The sequence below is a fragment of the Scomber scombrus genome, chromosome 21 (genome assembly GCF_963691925.1).
Source record: "Scomber scombrus chromosome 21, fScoSco1.1, whole genome shotgun sequence".
NCBI classification, from domain to species: Eukaryota; Metazoa; Chordata; class Actinopteri; order Scombriformes; family Scombridae; genus Scomber; species Scomber scombrus.
In genome coordinates, this window is record NC_084990.1 from 22030083 (window position 1) to 22050373 (window position 20291).

General features: G+C 38.6%; 2 protein-coding genes across 4 annotated transcripts in view; one reads left to right on the forward strand and one right to left on the reverse strand.

Annotated features, from left to right (window-relative positions):
* Positions 1–1974: 1974 nt before the first annotated feature.
* psme3 (proteasome activator subunit 3) lies at positions 1975–8328 on the reverse strand. Of its 2 annotated transcripts, XM_062442534.1 has the most exons (10): positions 8196–8328; positions 5832–5864; positions 5674–5736; positions 4877–4981; positions 4713–4761; positions 4289–4407; positions 3890–4026; positions 3705–3759; positions 2763–2849; positions 1975–2652 (listed from the first exon to the last, which is right to left on the reverse strand). In XM_062442534.1, exons 1-10 carry the CDS (start codon positions 8235–8237, stop codon positions 2572–2574), a joined length of 771 nt encoding a protein of 256 aa, XP_062298518.1. In that variant the 5' UTR covers positions 8238–8328; the 3' UTR covers positions 1975–2571. The 2 variants fall into 2 exon arrangements, with proteins under 2 accessions (XP_062298518.1, XP_062298519.1); XM_062442535.1 differs by lacking the exons at positions 5674–5736; positions 5832–5864 and having other exon boundaries at positions 8196–8302.
* Positions 8329–9543: 1215 nt separating this feature from the next.
* Positions 9544–20291, forward strand: part of nbr1a (NBR1 autophagy cargo receptor a) — a 504698-nt gene continuing 493950 nt past the window's right edge. For both annotated transcript variants that reach the window (XM_062442039.1, XM_062442038.1), the window contains exons 1-21: positions 9544–9720; positions 10165–10227; positions 11230–11248; positions 11735–11757; positions 12070–12291; positions 12517–12588; positions 12696–12919; positions 13066–13185; positions 13474–13773; positions 14114–14273; positions 14720–14968; positions 15455–15586; positions 15705–15780; positions 15929–16042; positions 16185–16364; positions 16522–16683; positions 16888–17048; positions 17271–17746; positions 18284–18369; positions 18802–18889; positions 19184–19283. In XM_062442039.1, coding sequence (XP_062298023.1) covers positions 9619–9720; positions 10165–10227; positions 11230–11248; positions 11735–11757; positions 12070–12291; positions 12517–12588; positions 12696–12919; positions 13066–13185; positions 13474–13773; positions 14114–14273; positions 14720–14968; positions 15455–15586; positions 15705–15780; positions 15929–16042; positions 16185–16364; positions 16522–16683; positions 16888–17048; positions 17271–17746; positions 18284–18369; positions 18802–18889; positions 19184–19283 — 3129 coding nt within the window. In that variant the 5' untranslated portion in view covers positions 9544–9618. The remainder of the gene's footprint in view (positions 9721–10164; positions 10228–11229; positions 11249–11734; positions 11758–12069; positions 12292–12516; positions 12589–12695; positions 12920–13065; positions 13186–13473; positions 13774–14113; positions 14274–14719; positions 14969–15454; positions 15587–15704; positions 15781–15928; positions 16043–16184; positions 16365–16521; positions 16684–16887; positions 17049–17270; positions 17747–18283; positions 18370–18801; positions 18890–19183; positions 19284–20291) is intronic.

The window sequence follows — 20291 nt, forward strand, 5'->3', positions numbered from 1 at the left end:
TCAAGCCTCATTGATGACCATCTTATCTCTGACAGTCGTCTTAACACTTTTCCGCTACTTATCTGTCATATCTGTATCTATATGGGGCTGCTCTTTATGGGCAGGCTACACTGTGGGTGTGTAAGACAGACAGAGGCTTGGGGGCGACAGACAGCAGTGACTGCGTCAGAAACATTGAGCAACACTCTGCTGTTTACATTCGTTTATGTTTATAACAGTGAGCTCAAACTGGTTGTATTTCTCAATCAGGATTGTACACATCACGTAGTAGCAATGTCTCAACTGGAAAAACAAAACAGGAGAAAAAAATGAACCCCAGAGTAGGAGAGTGTTTCAAAAGTAGTGCTCATTAGTGGAAATTGAGGTGAAAGTCTGCAATGACTCTGCAGACAACGCTGCCAGAAAGGTGCAATTCAGGGGAAACAGGTCAAAGGATGTCAGCATTTAAAAAGCAAAACAGCCGACTGGCAAGTGTTGGATATTGAAGCTTTCAATAAGCACATGGCCTCCACAGGGCAATGGTAGCTACATACATTTAATTCACAAAAAATTTAACAAAAATCTTACAAAATACAGATCAACTCTGTGATTTCCCCTTTAAACTTCTCACTGTTTGGTTTGATTAATTATTTGAGGCTCAAAGATATAAAACTCTACAATATCTACATTTCACAAAAAAAAAAAAAAAAAGAAAGTTGTCTTTGTTCTTTCCTCTCCCATTAATCATCTCACGACCCTTCACATTTATCTGCTGACCCTTTGGAGGGGCCCGACCCCTAGGTTGGGAACTATCGTAACTACAGTAGATAAACTAGCTCCACCTCGACCTGCTGCAGCAGTAAAGTGCTACTTACACACATGTGAAAAAATTATGTATTGAGTGTTGGAAGCACTGAAAATGCGGGTGGGACAATCTTACATTGGGGGGTGTTTTATAATCTTTTACAGAGAAGATGCCATTTCCTGTATTCTGGTGGCTTTGGGTTTTGATACTTTGATCTTTAAGACCTACTTGGAAAAACTGTGAACGTGTCCTTTAATCTATTATATAATAATGTCACATATAATGATAAGTTGATTAAAGGGGTCATTCTTCTGTCAATCAAGAACTTTTACTTTTTATACTTTGAGTACATTTTAGTGGCAACTTACTTAAAGAAAACACCATTTAGCATTTATCAATTTGTGACTTAGCTTGTCAGATGTGGCAGATCATCTAAAATTATTAGATTTGTCACTTTGAACATTCACAGTTAATGTGAACCAGGGCAAAAACAAAAACAAAAGGTTTTTTTTGCTTTAAGAAGTAATTTTAACAATGAAATTCATATCAACTCTATGGTCTTGGGAAGTTCAGTCTAAAAGTTGAGCAACTATATTCTTAAAATATAATCCAAATAGCTAAAACTCTGACATTAAAGACAGATTAAAGACTACAGATTATTTATTTTTTATTGTAGTCAAAGTTTTAGAAACACTGTTACAGCATGACAGAGATGGTATGTAACAGACTACATTCAGGACTAAATAGTAATTGGATATTCTATGATACGTTACTTCTTAACTACCAAAACAGTAAAACTGAAAAAAAGTGTTTTCTCTATTTTGTGCAAAACTGAATAAACATAAGTTATAAAGAATACAGCCAAACATATATAGAAATGTCAACCATTCAATGCATTCTTTTCAGTCTGATGTTGTCTGCTAGCAGATTGTCCAACAGTGACACCTGGAGGTAAAAATATAACACTGCAGGTATTTAATGCCTCAACAGATTGTAAGTGGTAGATAAATGCCACAGTGACACCAGCTGGTCAAATAATAATACTGCAGGTATTTAATCTATCAAACAAAAACTTTTCTCCATTTGTTCAAGAAAACAAATATCTGATACTTGATAAATAACTGTGCAAAAGACATGCAGGAAAATCAAAAACTTATCAAAAATGTTTTTATTTAATACACTCAACGCCTCAACATAACAGATGCTTTGGGGATTTTCTCTGAAAACCACTAAACCTATGTGGTAACACCTGTTTAATATTCATATTTATTAATACTATAACTACCATGTAATGTATAACATTCAGTGGAGAAAAAGAAGAGCCTTGTTGTTGTGTAGCCTGTAAACAACCATCCTCCAGACGGAGCTGGTGTCTAAAAGACTTGATTAAAAATGTAAAGTAAATTTTCTTTAAGAGCTATAAATGAAACCATTTCACAAAAGATCTGAGGACAAAATGTTTAATTAAAATTAAAAAATACATAACGCTTTTTGTCATCTATGATCCGTCTCTCAACTTTTCAAGAGAATAATTATGTTTTCAAAAAGGGTTTAAAACAGGAAAAAAAATATTTTACAATTAAAACAAAAAACCATGTGCGTTGTGTCCATCTATGGAAGCTATGTTTTTGTACTGGACTGTATTGATTGTACTGAAGTAGGTGAATGTCTAGTTGTAGTCCCATGGACGAGGGCCAGGCTACTGTAGCTCAACAGCTATGGCAGGGAGACGGGGGGGTGGGGGCGGATATGAGAGGGTGGTGGAGGCTCTGATGGCTGGATGAACATCAGTACAACGCGTCGGCATTACTGCTTCGAGGCCTCTTGATTTTCTCAATGTTCTTCAGGATCATGTCATGTAACGTTACCTAAGAAAATAGAAAGAGAAGGTATTATTTTCATCAGAATGACTATGCAGTAAAAAAAAAGCAATACTCTATTAGTCAAATAAATGTTGGTAAGAGAAATAAAGACTTACGTATTGATTTCTGAGCTCCGAAACTATGATCTTCAGACTGATGTATTCCTTTTCATCAATCTCTGTTACTGTGCGCCGATAGTCCTCCTAATAAAAGGAAAAAGAAAAAAGTACATTATTCAATTTAACTCTGCATCATTTAAATATATCAGCTATCCACAGTCTCAGATAGTGAATGTAAATAAATCAGCCACAAAGCTTTTTATTATTCTCTGGCTTGAAATGACCTCCTTAAAGACTTTTTAGATAAAGAAACCCACAAAACAGCATGATTTTTAAACACAACTAATACATTTTTAAGAATCAAGCATCATTTGCTCTCTGGATAGCGATATTAATGTCTGACCTTTTTATTTCTGACATGGCTGTGTGCTTTTGTTGGTCTAACTTGAGCTTTGTTAGTCTTATTCCTGACCACATAATTTCTACTTTGAACACTTCTTCTGTAATATGCACTGGTCTTCTCAGTACCTTCTACTTTATTTTTAGCCATACTCAAAGCACGGCTCTAAAGAATGGCAATGTAGGTCAATGCACTACTTTGATCCAGGCTGAAATGTCTCAAAAACTCTTGAAAGACTGACAAGAAATTTTGTAGAAAATCATGGTCTTCAGAGGATGAATCCTGACTTTGATGACTTATTTATTCAAATCTCAACAAAAATGTTATATATTGCCATTAAACTTGGTGCAGACATCCAAGGTCCCTTGAGGATAATTGTGATAATTATGGTGATCCCTTACCTATTTATGTAATGCCACCATCTGGTCAGAATTTTTATTTGCCCAATATTTACATTTATGACAATATCATTGAAAAACGAATGACATTCTCAACAACCTCAGCATGTTAGTATGAAGTTAACATTTAGCTCAAAGCCTCACAGAGCTGCTAGGCTGACTTATGACCTGCTGGAATAGTTTTACATAACATTTACTCACCACATGTGGATATTTTGCTATTTTAGAAACCAGCTTTGCCCTTGTGATGTAGTATCTGGAAGTAAAGAAGACAGACAAACATGTACTGAAACAGTCTTTTACATTTCAGAAGACACAAACGAGTAAAACAAACGAGCTGCAAAGAGCTCTCATTTAGCACCAGTTTCAAAAGGACTTCTACAAACCTTGATATCTGGTCGAGGTAAGAAGCTGCCTCTCCTTCAACTGTTCTGAGCTCAGCGACCGTCTCCTCCTGGATTGATACGCCAAAGTTGTTGCCGTCCTCTATCCTGGGGATAAGCAGCTGAACCCACATTTTGACCTATGTGCGAAAAAGAAAACTGATTAGGAAAAGAGGGAGAGAGGAACATCTGGGACTACAGCAGTCAAGTTGAGATGTATAATACTGAGGAGTTCTTGTGTCTTGTTTTTTTTCCATTTCATCAGTAAGTGAGTATTATTATTTATAACATTAAAGGCTTTAACACCAAAGTTCATGTCTTGGCAGCCACGTAGGTTTACTGCTACAATATAGAAGATACCTGAGATAAACTACCTTACTTTATGTGTGAGATGTTACTTACTGTGTTACATTTCTCTATGAGCGTCCTGATCTCTGGTTTGACCTTTTCAATGAGATCGACAAGGTTTGCGTTGCTCTTCATCATCCCACCAGGCATGACGAAGACCTTGGTGCCAGTCACTGGGTGACAGAGGGAAGGAGGGTAAAAGGAATAAGTGTCAAACATAAAAAAGGGAACAGGTATATACATAGAGGATGACACACTCTTTAATTTAAAGTAAATTAAAGAAAAAGCTGTAAAATGACTATATTTAACGTTCTCCTCATTCGCTTGCATAATGTAGGCTGGATCATAGTCATAGAACTACTCATATGTAAACATAAGGAGGCCAAATAACAGTCATTTACATAACAATGATTCTTAACCTTAGTCCTTACTTTAAATTATGTCCATATAACAACTAGGACTCTATTCTTACACTCACCCTTGTCCTCCCCACCTCCATCCTCCAGCTTTCGCTTTTTGGCATTTTGCTGTAAAAAAAAAAAAAAAAGATGAAAAAAACAGGATTAGACAACATTTCTCACATATACTCTGCACACAGCATTCACTGAGGAGTTCATTACACTTTTAAAAATGGAGTCTCACCGCTTCTAGTCCGTCATGGAGGTTTGAGAGCAGGATGGGGTCTGGCACTGTCAGGTTTATCTCCGAGTGAATCTCCTTCAGTTCGGTGATGTTTATGATTGGATCCTGAAATAAAGAACAATGACACCAACTGAACTAGTTTTCTCTACAAATGATGCTTTGTGTCAGCTATACAATAATATACATTTATATCAAAATATGAATACATTTGTCAGCAGCATTTGCCTTTAATATGTCTTGATTGGTCATATTCTGCCAAACCCTTGAAGGTGTAACTAGCCTTTTAATGTCTGCATGTATTTGACCATTGTGGGCAATAATGCACATCAGTAACAGGACTACTTTATACTTTATGACAGTACTGGGTTTTTGCATCAGTGGCATTAAGTAGTTTTTCCAGGTATGTAGTGTACTGGTTGAGCCAAAAAGATTTATAGTTATTTTATCCATGAACATGAAAACAAACTTCATCACATCAGCTGTTCTGGAGCTTTCGACAGTACCACAGCATCTTCCTCTGCAGACGGATTGTGCCAACTTATCATGAAATTGTAGATGTTCTTATTTCCGTTTATCCAAACATTACTTAAACTTATTCCTCAAAATGGATGAGAGGGAACTTTCTACCTCAACTATCCATAAAAAGAAGACTAAGACGTTCACTGTATCATGATATACAGTGAATATAACTCCATATGATATGATACAGGCTTTCATCCATCTCACCCATCACTGTTTAGGATGCACACAGATCTGAAACCATAATGCACATTTAGCTGAATGAACATATCACTGACCTTTAGGAAATGATCAAGTTCCAGTAATTTCTTTGGGAAAAAATTTGCAACTAGATCCTCCGCCTGAAAGAGATGTAGATCGTTAATTGAGAACTGCTCAAAAACCAGAAGGTTTTTAATAGCTGTGTGTGTAACAATGCAAGATAATCAATGCTCACCTCTGAAGTGATACGTTCCCTGAAAGCATCAACCTGCAAAAACAAGCAAGACAAGACATTTTTTAATTGAAAGATCAAGAATTTAATATGTAAAAATCAACAAACAGATCAGTTTTCTTTGAGATATGACAAAATATAAGCCCCTCACACCTTTTCCCCAACCACTGACAGCCACATCATGTCACACAGAAAAAGTAATTAGTTTATAAGTTTATTTTTAAATCAGGGTTGTCCATAAATGTATTGTCCTTGGTTGAGAGCCATTGACTCTTGCTGAAGATAGATCCAGGTATGAAATGTCCAGAAAATACAGAAGCCAGTGAACAACCAAAGTGTCATGTTAAGGTTTCCAACAGTGAATTCAAATCTTATTGGCAGCTGTCAAGCTTAGAAAATAAGATGAGTCTTCAATCAGAAAAACCAAAGCTGGATCAATTGATATTCATCCTTCAGTTAGTTATGAGAAGGTATCTGATCACCTTTCTCCAAAAACTCAGGACACTCTCATACAGTACGGACAAAGGAACAAATGGGGAGAAAAAGAGCAGTAAGGATCTGGTGCCAGTCACATCTGATGTCTAATATGGGGACTTAAATTGGCTCTATGGCAAAATGTCATGTGATTGAATTGGTGAGACATTCTTGTAAATTGTGCCCAAAAACCATAAACACAAACTATTACTCAAAGCTGAAACTGTAAACACACGATGCTGAAGTCTGCTTCAGATTCAGGGTCAGGATATTCAGCAACAGGGGTGATTGTAGGATCAGACCTTTTGGGGGGCTCGGCTCCTAATGAGCACTGTGTTAAAAGTCAGAATATTAAGTGTTAAAAAAATACAATAATACATGTATTTATTTTTAGGGGTGCTGAGATCAAATTTAGCAATAAACAGGGTCTAAAGTTGCCCCTGTTGAGCAGCTGATTCTCCATTTTTGCACCATTTACTACTGATGAAAAAGCCTAAACACTGTTTAAATCCACTTTCATGTTTGTGAAACCTGTTTTCTCTTTGTGAAGAATGAAAAGAGGTTGATTTCACTGCTTTCCCCTATCTAGACCACACCAGACTAGACACACAGCACAGATTAGACAAATCTATTTATAGAGGTTTTTAACATGGATCTAGTCCATTGTGATGTGGACGGAGCGGGAAGCCATTTCTTTATATTTATAAACAAAATACCGGTTTCAGAAATCTGAAAGTGGGTTTAAAACAAGTGTAAGTGATGCAAAAACTGATAATCAAACACTAAATATCTATATTGATACCATATATTTATGTTCCTCCTTCACCCTGAAACAGACGCTAACTTCAGTGTTGTTGAAACATGTATGGAGGGGATCTGAAAAGAAAATACTGCTCATCCTAAAGCTATTTATTATCATGGGACTCCCTCAACCAAAGTGTGTGAAGGAGAGATATGACAGGACCTCCCCCCCTGCAGCTGTCAGACTGCTCCGACTCCCCCCACCCAACCTGGACCATTTGACAAGCTATACTTTTAAATGTACACTAATCTGTGCAATAACAATATCAAACTCATGTATATTATCACTCAACACCAATATTAGTCTTATACATAATGTCAAGATTATTTTATTATATATTTTTTTTCCCACTACTATTGTTTATTATTTATTGTCACTTCTATTTTTTTTTACTGTCCCCTTTAACTCAGGTATATTATCACTCAACACCAATATTACTCTTATTATACATAATATTGTTATTATTTGATGTACTATCATTTTTATAGCTTTTGTACTTATTATTTATTGTTCTTTATTTGTTTTGTTATTGACACTTTACTGCAGTAATAATGTAAATCCCTCCATCATGTTTTTCTAATAAAGGAAATATCTTAAATTATATTACACCCCACTTAATATTAGATGGTGTTTAAATTGTAGCCTTGTTGCATGCTTCATTTAATTATACATTATGTGAATATATTATGATTTAACCTTTCATTTGAGACTGTATAAATGTGTCTGGCTGGTTAATAAATGTGTGAAAATGATAATATTAGCAGGCTTGACGCTGGACAGCTAAGGCCTCCTCCTTTTTTAGGTGCATGTGCTTCTGCTACAATCACTGTATTTACGCACGTGAGGCAGAAATAGAAACTTTAATTCAACTCTCCTCGTAAAGAGAAACATCAGCTCGGCTCAGCACCTGTTGGTAAGTTTGACAGGTGTGTAGTTAAGGGGCGGGAAACCAGCAGGTTAGTGTTAGCAGCAGCCTCTTTAGCTCAGGCCTTATCTGATCACATCATGCGGCTCTTAACACGCAAGCAAACACACAGACACACACACACGGGGGCAAAACAAACCCCCAAATAAAAAGCCCTTAAACTCACCTTGGTTTTAATCTCATTGTCCACCTTGAGGAGTGAAGACATCTTATGTAATCAAGCAGAGAAAGATTGTCCCAAATGCATCAAACTTCACCTGTAAACGTGTATGTGTGTGTAGCTTCTTCTTCACTTCTCAGCCACACTTGTGTGAGCTTAGTGATGACGTCAGTGCTGCGCGACGCCAAAAAACACGTGGTTTGGGTTTTTTTTGTTTTTGTTTTTTTATTGACAAGAACAATATATATATACAAGAAAATATAATTTGGGAATAATAATGTATTAGTTTGGGCAAAATATTTGATACACATGTCTTCTTTTTTTTAAACTCTTATATTTGACGCATATCTAACGAGATAACGTTTTATAAAAGTATGTAAAAGGTTGTACAATGAAAAAAGCTTATTTACCTGTATGAATACCTCTGTGCTTTGATTCCTGACTGACCTTTAGTGTTTTTTTGGTTTTTGATATTGTTATTTGCTCACTCATGTTTTCTCTTTTTTCTTTTGTTGAAAAGAGCAGTCTTCTGAATGTGACTTGTGCCTTTTTGATTGTGTTATAAAAACAATACTGGGATACTGTCTCAAAATAATGACTTAGTAACTCAAAATAATGACTTAGTATATCAAAATAAAGTCTTAGTATCTCCAAATAATGAGAAACTATCTCACAATAATGACTATGTATCTCAAAATATGAGAAAATATCTCAAAATAATGATTTAGCTTCTCAAAATAATGAGAAACTACCTCAAAATACTGACTTAGTAACTCAAAATAATAATTTAATATCTCAAAATAATAATTTAATATCTCATAATAATGACTTTGTATCTCAAAATATGACAAAATATCTCAAAAATAATGAGATATTATCTTAAAATAATGAGATATTATCTCAAAATAATGAGATATTATCTCAAAATATGAGAAACAATCTCAAAATACTGACTTATGAACTCAAAATAATGACTTAATATCTCAAAACAATAATTTAATATCTCAAAATAATGACTTAATATCTCAAAATAATAATTTAATATCTCAAAATAATGACTTAGTATCTCAAAATATTATAAACAATCTCAAAACAATGACTTATCTTGTGACTTATTAGTATCTCACTATTTTTGAAATAATTTGTCATTATTTTGACTTACAGAATATTATTTTTTTCATCACATTGTCGGAAATGAGCTTAGATTTATATACCTTCTTTAAATTTCTTCAGGAAATGCGACCCAAACAAAAAAACAAAAACACCCTCCGTGGTGTCCAGCAGTGCGCATGCGCGTGAAACGTCACCATATTTTTCTCCGACGCAGCTGACGATGTAAACAAGAGAAGACAGTCGAGGGCAGCAGGGGATCAAACAGGGCCGGTGTCACCGCTAATGATAGCCATTATACAGCTCGTCAGCGGCGGACATGGGGCTCCCTGTTACCATTAAAGTCAATTTTCGGGGGAACGTGAAGAGGTTTCTGGCTCAGGATTTGGACAAATTGGAGTGGGACTCGGTGGAAGCCTGGGTAAGCTGCTGGAGCCGAGCGTGTTGGCTAAACGCTGGCGCAGTTTGGTGGAGAGGAAAAAAAAGAGCAGGCCCAGACATCATGGCCTAGACACGTAAACAATAGGACTCCACTTGAAGGACAGGCGATACTGTTGCGACACAATGTTGCACAAATGGGTTATTTTTTTCGTAAAAGTAGCAAGCTTGTGACTAAAATACGCACTGAAAGTCTGCTCGGTTAGGCTAAAAAACGGCGTTGTATTATGCACGCACACACACATGCACGCACACGCATATACACAAATGCACGCATATACACGCACGCAGCAGCTGTAGAGGTTCATCTCAACGTGACATTATTGACGTTTTCATGACACGTGGAAGAAGAAGTTTTAATATTGTAAGATGTTTTTTTTTTTTGCTATGTTTTTAATCTCTAAGTTTTAAAAATTGTGTATTTCAGATAAAGGCATCATTCGGAATCAATCACTTTCAAGTAAAGTACTTTGATGAAGATAATGAAGAGGTAAGTGTGTGTGTGTGTGTGTGTGTATTTGTGCAGTGTTTATTTGCTGTAGTCCAGGGGTTCAAACTCATTTTAGGTCAAGGGCCACATACATATAGACCAATATGATGTCAAGTAACCTACAAATAATATGTAATATATATGATATAACTGTACTAAAATAAACCATCTATTTACTGTGGGAAATGAGTGCAATTTCAACAATATGTATTAGGTTTTTTTCAGATTATTTTGCACAAAACCTGCTGATTGACAACATTTTGCACAATGTTTAATATATTAATTAGGGCCTAACCGATAAGCTACTGGGTTTTTGGGGTCAATACCAATATTAGGGAGTTTAAAAATTCCAAGATTGATATATGGGCCGATAATCTCACAGAACATATACATGAAAAGTGCATTTTTTTGGCACTGTGGTTATCAAACACTTGTGACTTGTAACAATATTTATTGTATAAAATCACTGAAACACTGAACTACAGTGAGAATCTAATAATTATAAATGACTATAAATAATAAAACATATACAACAACAAAAATATATGTATGCATTAAACTTGAATTAAGAAAAAGGATATATATACATAAAATGCTGCCTATATAAATTAAAAAAATATTGGTGCATATTGGACAACATATTTGCAGATACCAATATATCTGTGATAGGCAGATAATAATGGTTAACCGGTATATCGGCTTGGGCCTAATATGAATGTTTTAAATATAAATTTGACCACAATATCTATTCATTGTTTTTTCAGATACTTGTATTCTGCTCAGGGTGGAAAAAAAACTCTGAAGCAGCAGAAAAATTGGAATAACTTTTCTGTAATTTTCATATTTTGCTAAGTTGTCCAACGGGTCGAATTGGACCCGTTGGCAGGCCGGTTCTGTGCCCGCGGGCCATATGTTTGACACCCCTGCTGTAGTCCTTTCTAAAGTTGTTGAAAAATTGTGATGATGTTATTCATTCTGACCTCTTTTCACTCTTCATTTCAGATTTGCATAAACAGTCAAGGTGAGATAAGTATTTATTTGGTTGTTTTACATTATTTTATGAGGAAAATGATCCGCATTTAAATAAGAATCTAGATTATACAGATACATTTTAGATAATATGTAACTACATGATATTGGAAATGTTAGAGGACCAGTTCACAATTTCTCAAGTCTAAAATCAGTTGTCAGGAGCCCAAATGAACATTGTAATACATTTTTCTTGCTGTAATAATTTCACCTGATCATACTGACTCAGTGATGGGGGCAAAATCAATAAGCCTCCTTCTGTGTAAACATGTATTTAAAAGTTTATCTGAAGCTAATATGAAGCTTCAGCCGTCCAAATGAGTCAAATCAAATAGATATCTTCCAGCGAGGAAAACCTCTTCATATAGGCACCTGAGTGTTATTAAGGCAGACTTGAAATATTGTGAAGCTGTCCTTTAATTGGTTACCTGTCTATGGTCCAAAAAACTAACTGTTGATTTGTTCTTTTCTTTTTCAGATGAATATGAAGAAGCCATTAAGGTACTGACACACTGCTGGATTTCTGGCTGAACTGTAAAGTCAGAGTGAAATTCAACAACACATTAGACATTGTCATAACAGAGGGATAAGTGTAGAAAATGCAGAACATAGGACATCTGGGAAATAATAGTGGCTGTTGAACTCATCAACATCAATCTTTACTACCTACATGAAGGCAGGAAGTAACAGTTTATTCTAGTTATAATGTATTCAAATGATCTCTTGAATACGTCTCGTATTATTTGCATTTTGCATATTTTTGTGTCAGTGTCCCTTGGTGTGTGAGTGTGTTTATAATTGTTTTTCTAACAGAGCGCAGACAAGCAGGGGAACCAGTTGCACATGAACGTGTACAAGATGAAAGGCCAGGCCTGCGGAGGCCCGCTGAAGACGGAGGTGAAGGAGCTGAAAGGAGACCTCCGACCTGCTCCTCCTTATCCATCCAGGGTCAAGACGGTGGACAAGGGGACACAGGTCACCCCCGAGAAAGAGGCTGCAAGGAACCAGATGGAATCTCCTCCTCTTCTTCCACTTGTATGTTGACAGAGTTTAAGGATTCATTTAAATAATCCTGAATATATAATATATATAGGCATTTTTTTTGCCTATGCATTTATTTGGCAATGGTTAAAAGTTTCACAGGTGCCACAGTTGCTAAATGCATGAAGGGAAAATGGCCAGTTTGTGCCTAATTATTTAAATCAAGCTCATCTGGTGTGTTTTAAATAACAAATGTTTGTCTGATATATTTTCATACAGGTCGCTGTGAAGGACAGCAAGGGGACTAAACAAGAAGATCCTCCTATGTGGTTCAGATCATACATGGAGAAGGTAAGGTTTGATTGAAACATCAACATTTCGTCTTAGATGCATGATTAATATTGTTTCTACCTACTACCTCTACTCACATAAATCAAACTCTTTCCTTTCTGTCGTAGTTTAAAGACGAGGTGGTGAAGGAGGTAGTGGAAAGGATGTGCAATGACTTTTCTGGCCAGTGCTGTACTCACAAATCTCCCGACGGGCCCGCTGAAGTCCTGGGCGCTAGCGGCGGTCCTATAGGGCCCAGGCCAGGCCCCTCCACCTCCAACGGATCTCTTGGCTACACCCCAAACTGCAGCAGCTGCAACAAACTCACCTCTGAAGGGGCCTACAAATGCAGGTAGGCTTGGAAGAGTTTTTAATGTGATGTTAAATAGTATGAGGAAAAAGCTGCAGGTAAATAAGTGGCTTATTTAAAAAGAGGAACAGCTTTGTATATGAGTCAGTTTTTCAGCTGTGTATGTTGTTGACTCTTCTCTCTGCCAGCGTGTGCCCCTCCTGCATCCTGTGTGAGTTGTGCAGACATAGCCATGACCCCAGCCACAACCTCGTGCGAACCAAGACACCTCTGTCCATCCCTGAGCACGGAATGTCGGGAGAATTAAGGTAAACCCACAAGACTGAAGATTAATCGTCCCACACCTTGAAACAATAGGATGTTTTTTTTGTTTTTTTTGTTTTTTTTTAAACGTACAACAGTGCTAGCCTTTTTTGCTTTCACTTGGCTTTTTGCATTATTGGAGCACAAGCAAATAAAAATAGATGCAAAGCAGGAATGCAAATTGTTCTAGCAGCTAGAGCACTGTAATTCATGATTTGTGCGTGTTTTGTTTTTGAAAATAAAACACTCTTGATAGTCAACAAATAGGTCTTCCTGATAACATTTCAAACCAGGTTCCCAAGGCGAGGAGACAGGACAGTGCGCAAGGCCGAGCGACAGCGCCTCAAAGCAGAAAGGAGGCAGCTAAGAGCCGAAGTGAAGGAAATCAAGAAGAAACTGAGACTGGAGAAGAGGGGGCTGCAGTGGAGTGGGCCCTCTACCTCAGGCAGAGCCAACCTGACTAACATGGCCTCCGCCTCCACCCAGGTCCCAGCCCTGCCCCCCTCCGCTACTTCAGAAACAGCCTCAGGTCCAACCCCAGCCCAAGGTCCCGTCCCTGCCCCGGCCCCTGATCCCCAGGCCTCCAGTCCAGAGTAAGCGCCACCTCGGAAGGGCGTCCTACAGTGCTGGGTACCTCGAACCCAGCATGGATGCAAAAAAGTCTTTTTTTTCCAAGAAAAGAAATCAAAATATGCCATCTTTGTTATCTAGTCTGTATGAGTGTATCGCTGGCTGCTCTGGGGTGGTGGAAAATGTTGGAACTACCTCAATGTGAAAACTGCTGCTGCTGCTTCATAGATTTTCTAAGAAAAAATGCTTTTGAGCTGCAAAAAAATCTGGGGTCCTGCTTTTTTGATTCGTAGAGAACAAAAGAGATGGGTATTATAAGAAACCAGGGCTATTTTCAACAATGCTCTGTACACTTGAAACTAGGGGTCCCGGGGTCTCGCACACGTCCTTGGTGCCCACTATGGCTGCCTTGTTTCTGGATGAAAATCTGCCTGACGGCACCCGTCTGGAGCCTGGTACCAAGTTCATCAAATACTGGAAGATGAGGAACTCGGGCACTATCAGCTGGACCTCAGAGACTAAGGTACCCCTCCCACCCGTCGCGAGGACAAGCTCCACTCTCTTTGCCCCCCCCTCCCCTCCTGCTTCACTTCCACTTTGAGCCCCCATTCAACTCATTGCCTCCTTTTTATCCACTAACACCAGCTAAAATTTCTTACCCAGCTTAATACAATACAACAAATTTCTATCTGTCTGAGCTGTTTATTATTTAAATTCAGTTGAATCTGTGTTGTGGTTTAAGTTTTTAAGTCTGTGTCATTGTTTGAATGTGTGTGTGTGTGTGTGTGTGTGTGTGTGTGTGTGTGTGTGTGTGTGTGTGTGTGCGTGTGCGTGTGCGTGCGTGCGTGCCTCACCTGAGCGCGTGTGTTGTTTTCTGTCGTGTGACTTTGGTTGCATGCTGTCGTCTTTGTGCTTTTTCGCATGCGTATTCCTATTTTGTGTTTTGTGTATGTGTGTGCGTGCACCCAGCTAGTGTTCATGTGGGGAAACCTCGGCCTGGCGTCAGAGGACAAGAGGGAGGTGCCGGTCCCCCTGCTGCTGCCCGGACAAGTGGGCGTGGTCAGTGTGGCCTTTGTCGCTCCCGTGATGGAGGGGACGTACACCTCCCACTGGCGGCTGGCGCACTGCGGGTGTCAGTTTGGCCCACGTGTCTGGTGCAGCATCGTGGTCGACCCCGGCGACGGCCGCAACGCACTCGAACTTCAGAGCAAACGACTGGCAAGTCTGATATCTAATGACACGCTGTACAGCTGCAGCGAGGACATTAGCGGCGGACATGTGCATCTAAATGTTAACGTTATCATGCAGATGACATGTTGCTTTTCCTTAAACACTAAATTATTTTATATATTTTTAAAAAGTTCATCTTGATACAGCAACAAAAACTCATTTTTAAATGTTATCCTGTTCACTTTTTGCTATTGAAGTCTGTTTAAGTTTTCAGGATAACATTTGAAAAGATTCATTTTAAACACCTAAAAACAGAGAATCACAAATAATGCTGGAATATGGAAGGGATACTCTACGCTTTAAAACTGCCTGTACATGAATATTTACCTCTATATTGTTTTTGTGATTGGTATTTTTAAGTATTTGAAATGTCAGTGTTAATCATTTTAAGGTGGAGCTCTCATACACAAAAGATAAATGGTCACGTTTGAACGAACAATGATATTAATGCCGGTAATCTTGTGTTTGCTTTAGAAGGAGCAGTTGAGGCCAGTTGAAAAGGAGAAGGAGAAGGAGATAAGGTCCAAAGACAGCGGCACTGGCTTGTCTGTTGACCTCAGCCATGAAGACTTCTACTTTCCCTCAGTCGACTTGCTGACCGCACAGGTGCTCACTCTGAACGCTGGTTACATGTTTTTAAACCGAATTGTGTTTTAGAAGTTGTGTAAAAATGCTTGTGCTCTAATTTTCCTGCACTTCTTCTGTTGTTGTTTTTTTTTTTTAGGATCTGTTGTCATTTGAGTTGCTGGATATAAATATTGTGCAAGAGCTGGAGAAGGTTCCCAACAACACGCCTGAGGGTAAGAAACATACGATGCTTTAAACATCATATAAGACAAGATGCTACATCCTGGAGAAGATTACAGCAAAATTACATTTCCTAACTTTATTTTGACTGTTAAATATATAAACTATGTTGAGGGTTTCCTTTTTCTACCTCATTTCTAGATTTGACACCCTGCATATCACCTCTGCCCCATGATGCCCATATGTTGGATAAGCCGGCCGTCGCCTTGCAGATAAAAGATCACTTAGAGGTTACAGGAGTCAGAAAGCTTTTTGGTAAGACTGGCTGAGTTTTAGAAAGTATTTAATGTGTCAGCGTTTAACAGTATGAATGTGACAAAGGCTGTTATTGAAAAAGCAGATACAGATTGATCTTACTTACCACCTTTTTTAAATGGAAACTGTGTTTTTTGGTCAGGAGTGAAGCTTGGGCACCAGAGGGAGCTGTTGGAGACAGTGGCACCAGAGGAGGAGAAGGAGGAGGAGATCAGTGGAGCCCAGTTCCTCTGTGAGACCGTCATCCGGTCTCTCACTTTGGAGGAAGCCCCCGACCACAGACCCTTACGCAGAGCCCAGCACAGCACCTACAAACCACAGGGTGAGGAGCCACTATGTCTCCTTGGTGATAAACAGCAACGTCTTATCATCCTTCTGCACTAATCTACACTATTATTGTGATAATAGTGTAGAAATATAAATATCTAGTATTAAAATGAGATAGTAATGGCTTTTTTTCTTCTATTAAACATTTCCAGTTGTTTCTCGGGGCCCCAGCTTCTGCCTCGAGAGAGCCGCGGTGACTGAGAAGACGGAGGGGGTGCACGATGGAAATGAGGAGGTCTGTGCCATCAGAGCTGAGAGTTTAGCTCCACCTCCCAGCACAGGTCTCAACCAAACCAGCCAGGAGATAACACCAGGTTAGATAACAACTTCCTCAATTGAAGTTATTTTATAATGTGCAGCATTAAAACTTCCTTAATTTAGCTTCTCTTAAAAGGCCCTGTTTGTTATTACAGGTTCAATGCTTAACATGTGTAGTAATTCATTAATAAAAGCATCACCTGCAATATTTACATGCTCATGCTGCTGTGTTTTTTTTTCTCCTTTTCCCTTACTATAAGCTCCCATGCTGGAACCAGAGATTGAAAACCTGCACGGCAGTTCACAGCATGATAGCGAAGATGATGATGAAGATGAAGAGGTCGTGGTCTTGGACGACATGCAAAACATGAAGGATACTCAAGAGAAAGAAGGTGGAACCAAAGGTGAAGACTGGGATGAGGTAAGCACATTTTTTAATACTAACACTTGCTGCTTTGTGCATTTCTTTTTAAGTCATATCTTTATAAATGAGTGAACCAGACCACAAATACACATTTAAACAAACTATCAGTCTAAGTAATCCTTATACAGTGATACAAGGCAGATATTGGTCTCATGTTTCTGTTCTCATTGTAGAAAGAAAAGTCCATAAATGTCATCATCTTCTCCTCCTGTGTCTCAGGTCAGCAGCCAGACCTCCTCAGTCTCCTCCTGTGACGATTACATCATCGTCCTCCCAGACTGCTTTGACACCAGCCGTCCTCTGGGGGAGTCCATGTACAGCTCCGCCATGTCGCAGCCTGACACTGCTGTCGCTGTGACCTCAGCCAGCCCCGACCAACAACAGCAGCAGCAGGAGGAGGAGGAGGATGAGGAGGAGGAGGAAGAAGAAGAAGAAGAAGAAGATGAAGAGTCAGACTCCGAGCCGGAGAGGGAGGCACCACCGATAGAGAGGCAGGAGCAGGCGGAGGAGGCGGTCGCTGCCGAGAATACCTCATTGAAAACTTGGCCCCTGTCTGTCCCCCCCATCCACAGCAGTGTGAACCAGATGCTGTGTGCTTCCCAAACTCTGGACGCTGTGACTCTCACCCCTGAAGTGGTGCCACCTCCAGTCCTGCCCGACCCCCTGCTGCCCCCACCGGCCCTCTACTCACCCAGGTTAGATGGAGGTCAATCGATAGATCCATGCTCTTTATCAGCACGCTTAAAACTACCTTTTCTTTACCTCCAAGTAGAGATAATAGAGATATTACAGATGTTTAATATTACAAAGAGGTTTTTTGAATGGTGATTTTTTAATCCGAAAATACTGAAAATACCAGATTTTGTTTAACTACTCATCAACTAGTTTTTTCTGTTTCCTGCTGCAAGAAATAATCAGAGTTAGATCAGCATCTTCTTTCTTTGAGAACAGTTTGGTATGATTCTGGTATAAAAAAAAATGGGGAAGACGATGGAGGGGAAAAAGGAATTAGAGCCTTAAAAGTGTTGAAACTACATGATTTTTGAGTATGAGGTCAGGTATTAATCATCCAATCTTAAACAAGGTTTATGCATTATTGCTTTTTGTTTCTTTAAATCTATTTTTCAGTAGTTTTTAAATACCAATTCATTCCTGGACTTTGGATTTGTTTTGGTATCTTCCTGCTGCAGCCTTACATGGTTTAAATCTCATTTGTCTCCTGTATGTTTCAGATCTGAGGCACTGTACCTAGCTGAGGATCCCAGTCCTCCGGTCTGTGAAGCCTATGAGCCACAACAACCGAGGGTCCACTTAAATGGTGAGTTTTACCATCAGAGTCACTTGGTTATATAATGAGAACAGGCAGTATCACAGTACGTACTGGCACAAATGACTCAGGACCAGTGTGGCAAAAACAACATCAACACATCTTAATCTGGTTGATCTCAGCCATGATATGTTGGTAAATGTACAGCAGGCTTGTGTAACTTCAGTGTTGCCTTAAACCCTTCTGATGAAGTAAATTAGTCGACCTGAATCACCAGTTTTAGTACTTTGTTTTTGGCGAAAAAGGAAACACATTTCGCCCTCTGTGGGAAGAAAGGAAGTCAGCCAGCACACGCAGGCTTTCAGGATTTGTTGCTTCAGCAGAAGAGTTCCTCCTGTAACATGTTGTGCTTTGCGTGCGTGTGTGTGTGCATTTGTGTGTGTGTGTGTTGTGGTTATTTCCTTATTTTTATCTCTTCTGCAGTATCATCTGGTCTGTCAAGATCTGCAGGCTCAGCATCCAGTGCCTTTGAGACATATAACCCCAGACCCAGCAACGCACTGCAGCCAAGGTGAAACACAACAAAGAGTCAAACTTCATACGCTTAACTTTAGCAGAACTAGAAATTTCTGTACTTTTAGTTCCTATCTTGTGTTTATCTATCTGGATCATCTTATCATCCTTTAATAAAGAGTCAGTTTGTACAATCACTGACTATTAAAACAATGTGATGCACCTGTAAATAAGTATATTTGTCTTCTTGGTCTCTTTGCTTTTATAAAAACAACTTTAACTGGAACACATTGTTCCCTTTTTAATAATGTTACATAACCAAAGCAAAACCACATCCTTGTCTTTGTGCCAGGGGCCAAGGAGGCATCACTGAGGGATTTGTCAAGGGGGCCCTTTCTGTGGCAGCATCCGCTTATAAGGCTCTCTTCACCGGACCAAACTGTTCAATACAGGTACATCACACAGCAACTCTTACATCTACATTTAAAAAAAATAACTAGACAGCTAAAACAAGTCAAAGTACAACTGTAACATTAAGATGAATATTTAAAGCACTTAAAAAGAACCGAGTGGTTTCTGCCCTTCCTGTGTAAATATATGCACAGGAAGAGACGGAGTTGGGTAAAGAGTCAGTACTCAACACCACGATGATTTTTAAAGTCCTTACATAAGAGCTAAACATGCAAAAAAAAAAAATGCCGTCCCTCCAAAAATGTGGTCAAAACAGGAAGAGCTGGTGTGTCACGTTTCAGATGTGGACTAGTGCCAAAATCAAACATTGATTACTAGATAGATTCTTTTTATTAATTGAGGTTAGTAAAAGAGCCTGAAGACTGAAGGCGTCTTAATTAACTGTAGGAGATCCTGAGGGAGTCTGGATGCTCGTTGGTGGTGGCGTAAAGTTTACAGGTGGTTGATAGAAGGACAGCGAATCCAGGGACTGATTGAGACTTTGACAGCATGGGTCAGAGTGGAGAGTGCAGTGGTGTTTTTCTTTTAAAATTTCTGTAATATATAATAATTACAACTCAAATATAAAAAAGAACAGAGCTGATAATCGTACCATGTTATCCAACGAGGGTAAAAATGACTTTAGGATCTCCAGAAAGAGAGACATGCTTTAGGCTCTAGTCTAGCCTGTGTGGTAAACAAGGGAGGAAGTTGAACAGGTTTTTGTAACTCCTTTTCTTTCTCCTGAATTTAGTCGTGAAGATATCTTTGGTAACTTTGCCCCACATCAACCACATGTTTCACTGAATGTATTTAATTAGAAATGATTCACGCCATGTGCAGTTAGAGTGAAAAAGCTTACGTCAAAGTATCACATGACAGGTTAACTTACAGGGAACTAAAGACTTTATCACCGTATTTGATTGTCAAGTTTAGTTTAGTTTGCACAAATTAAAAATGACATCAAAAGAAAAAAAGCACAAAAAATATATAATGCAGCAAGAGGCAGA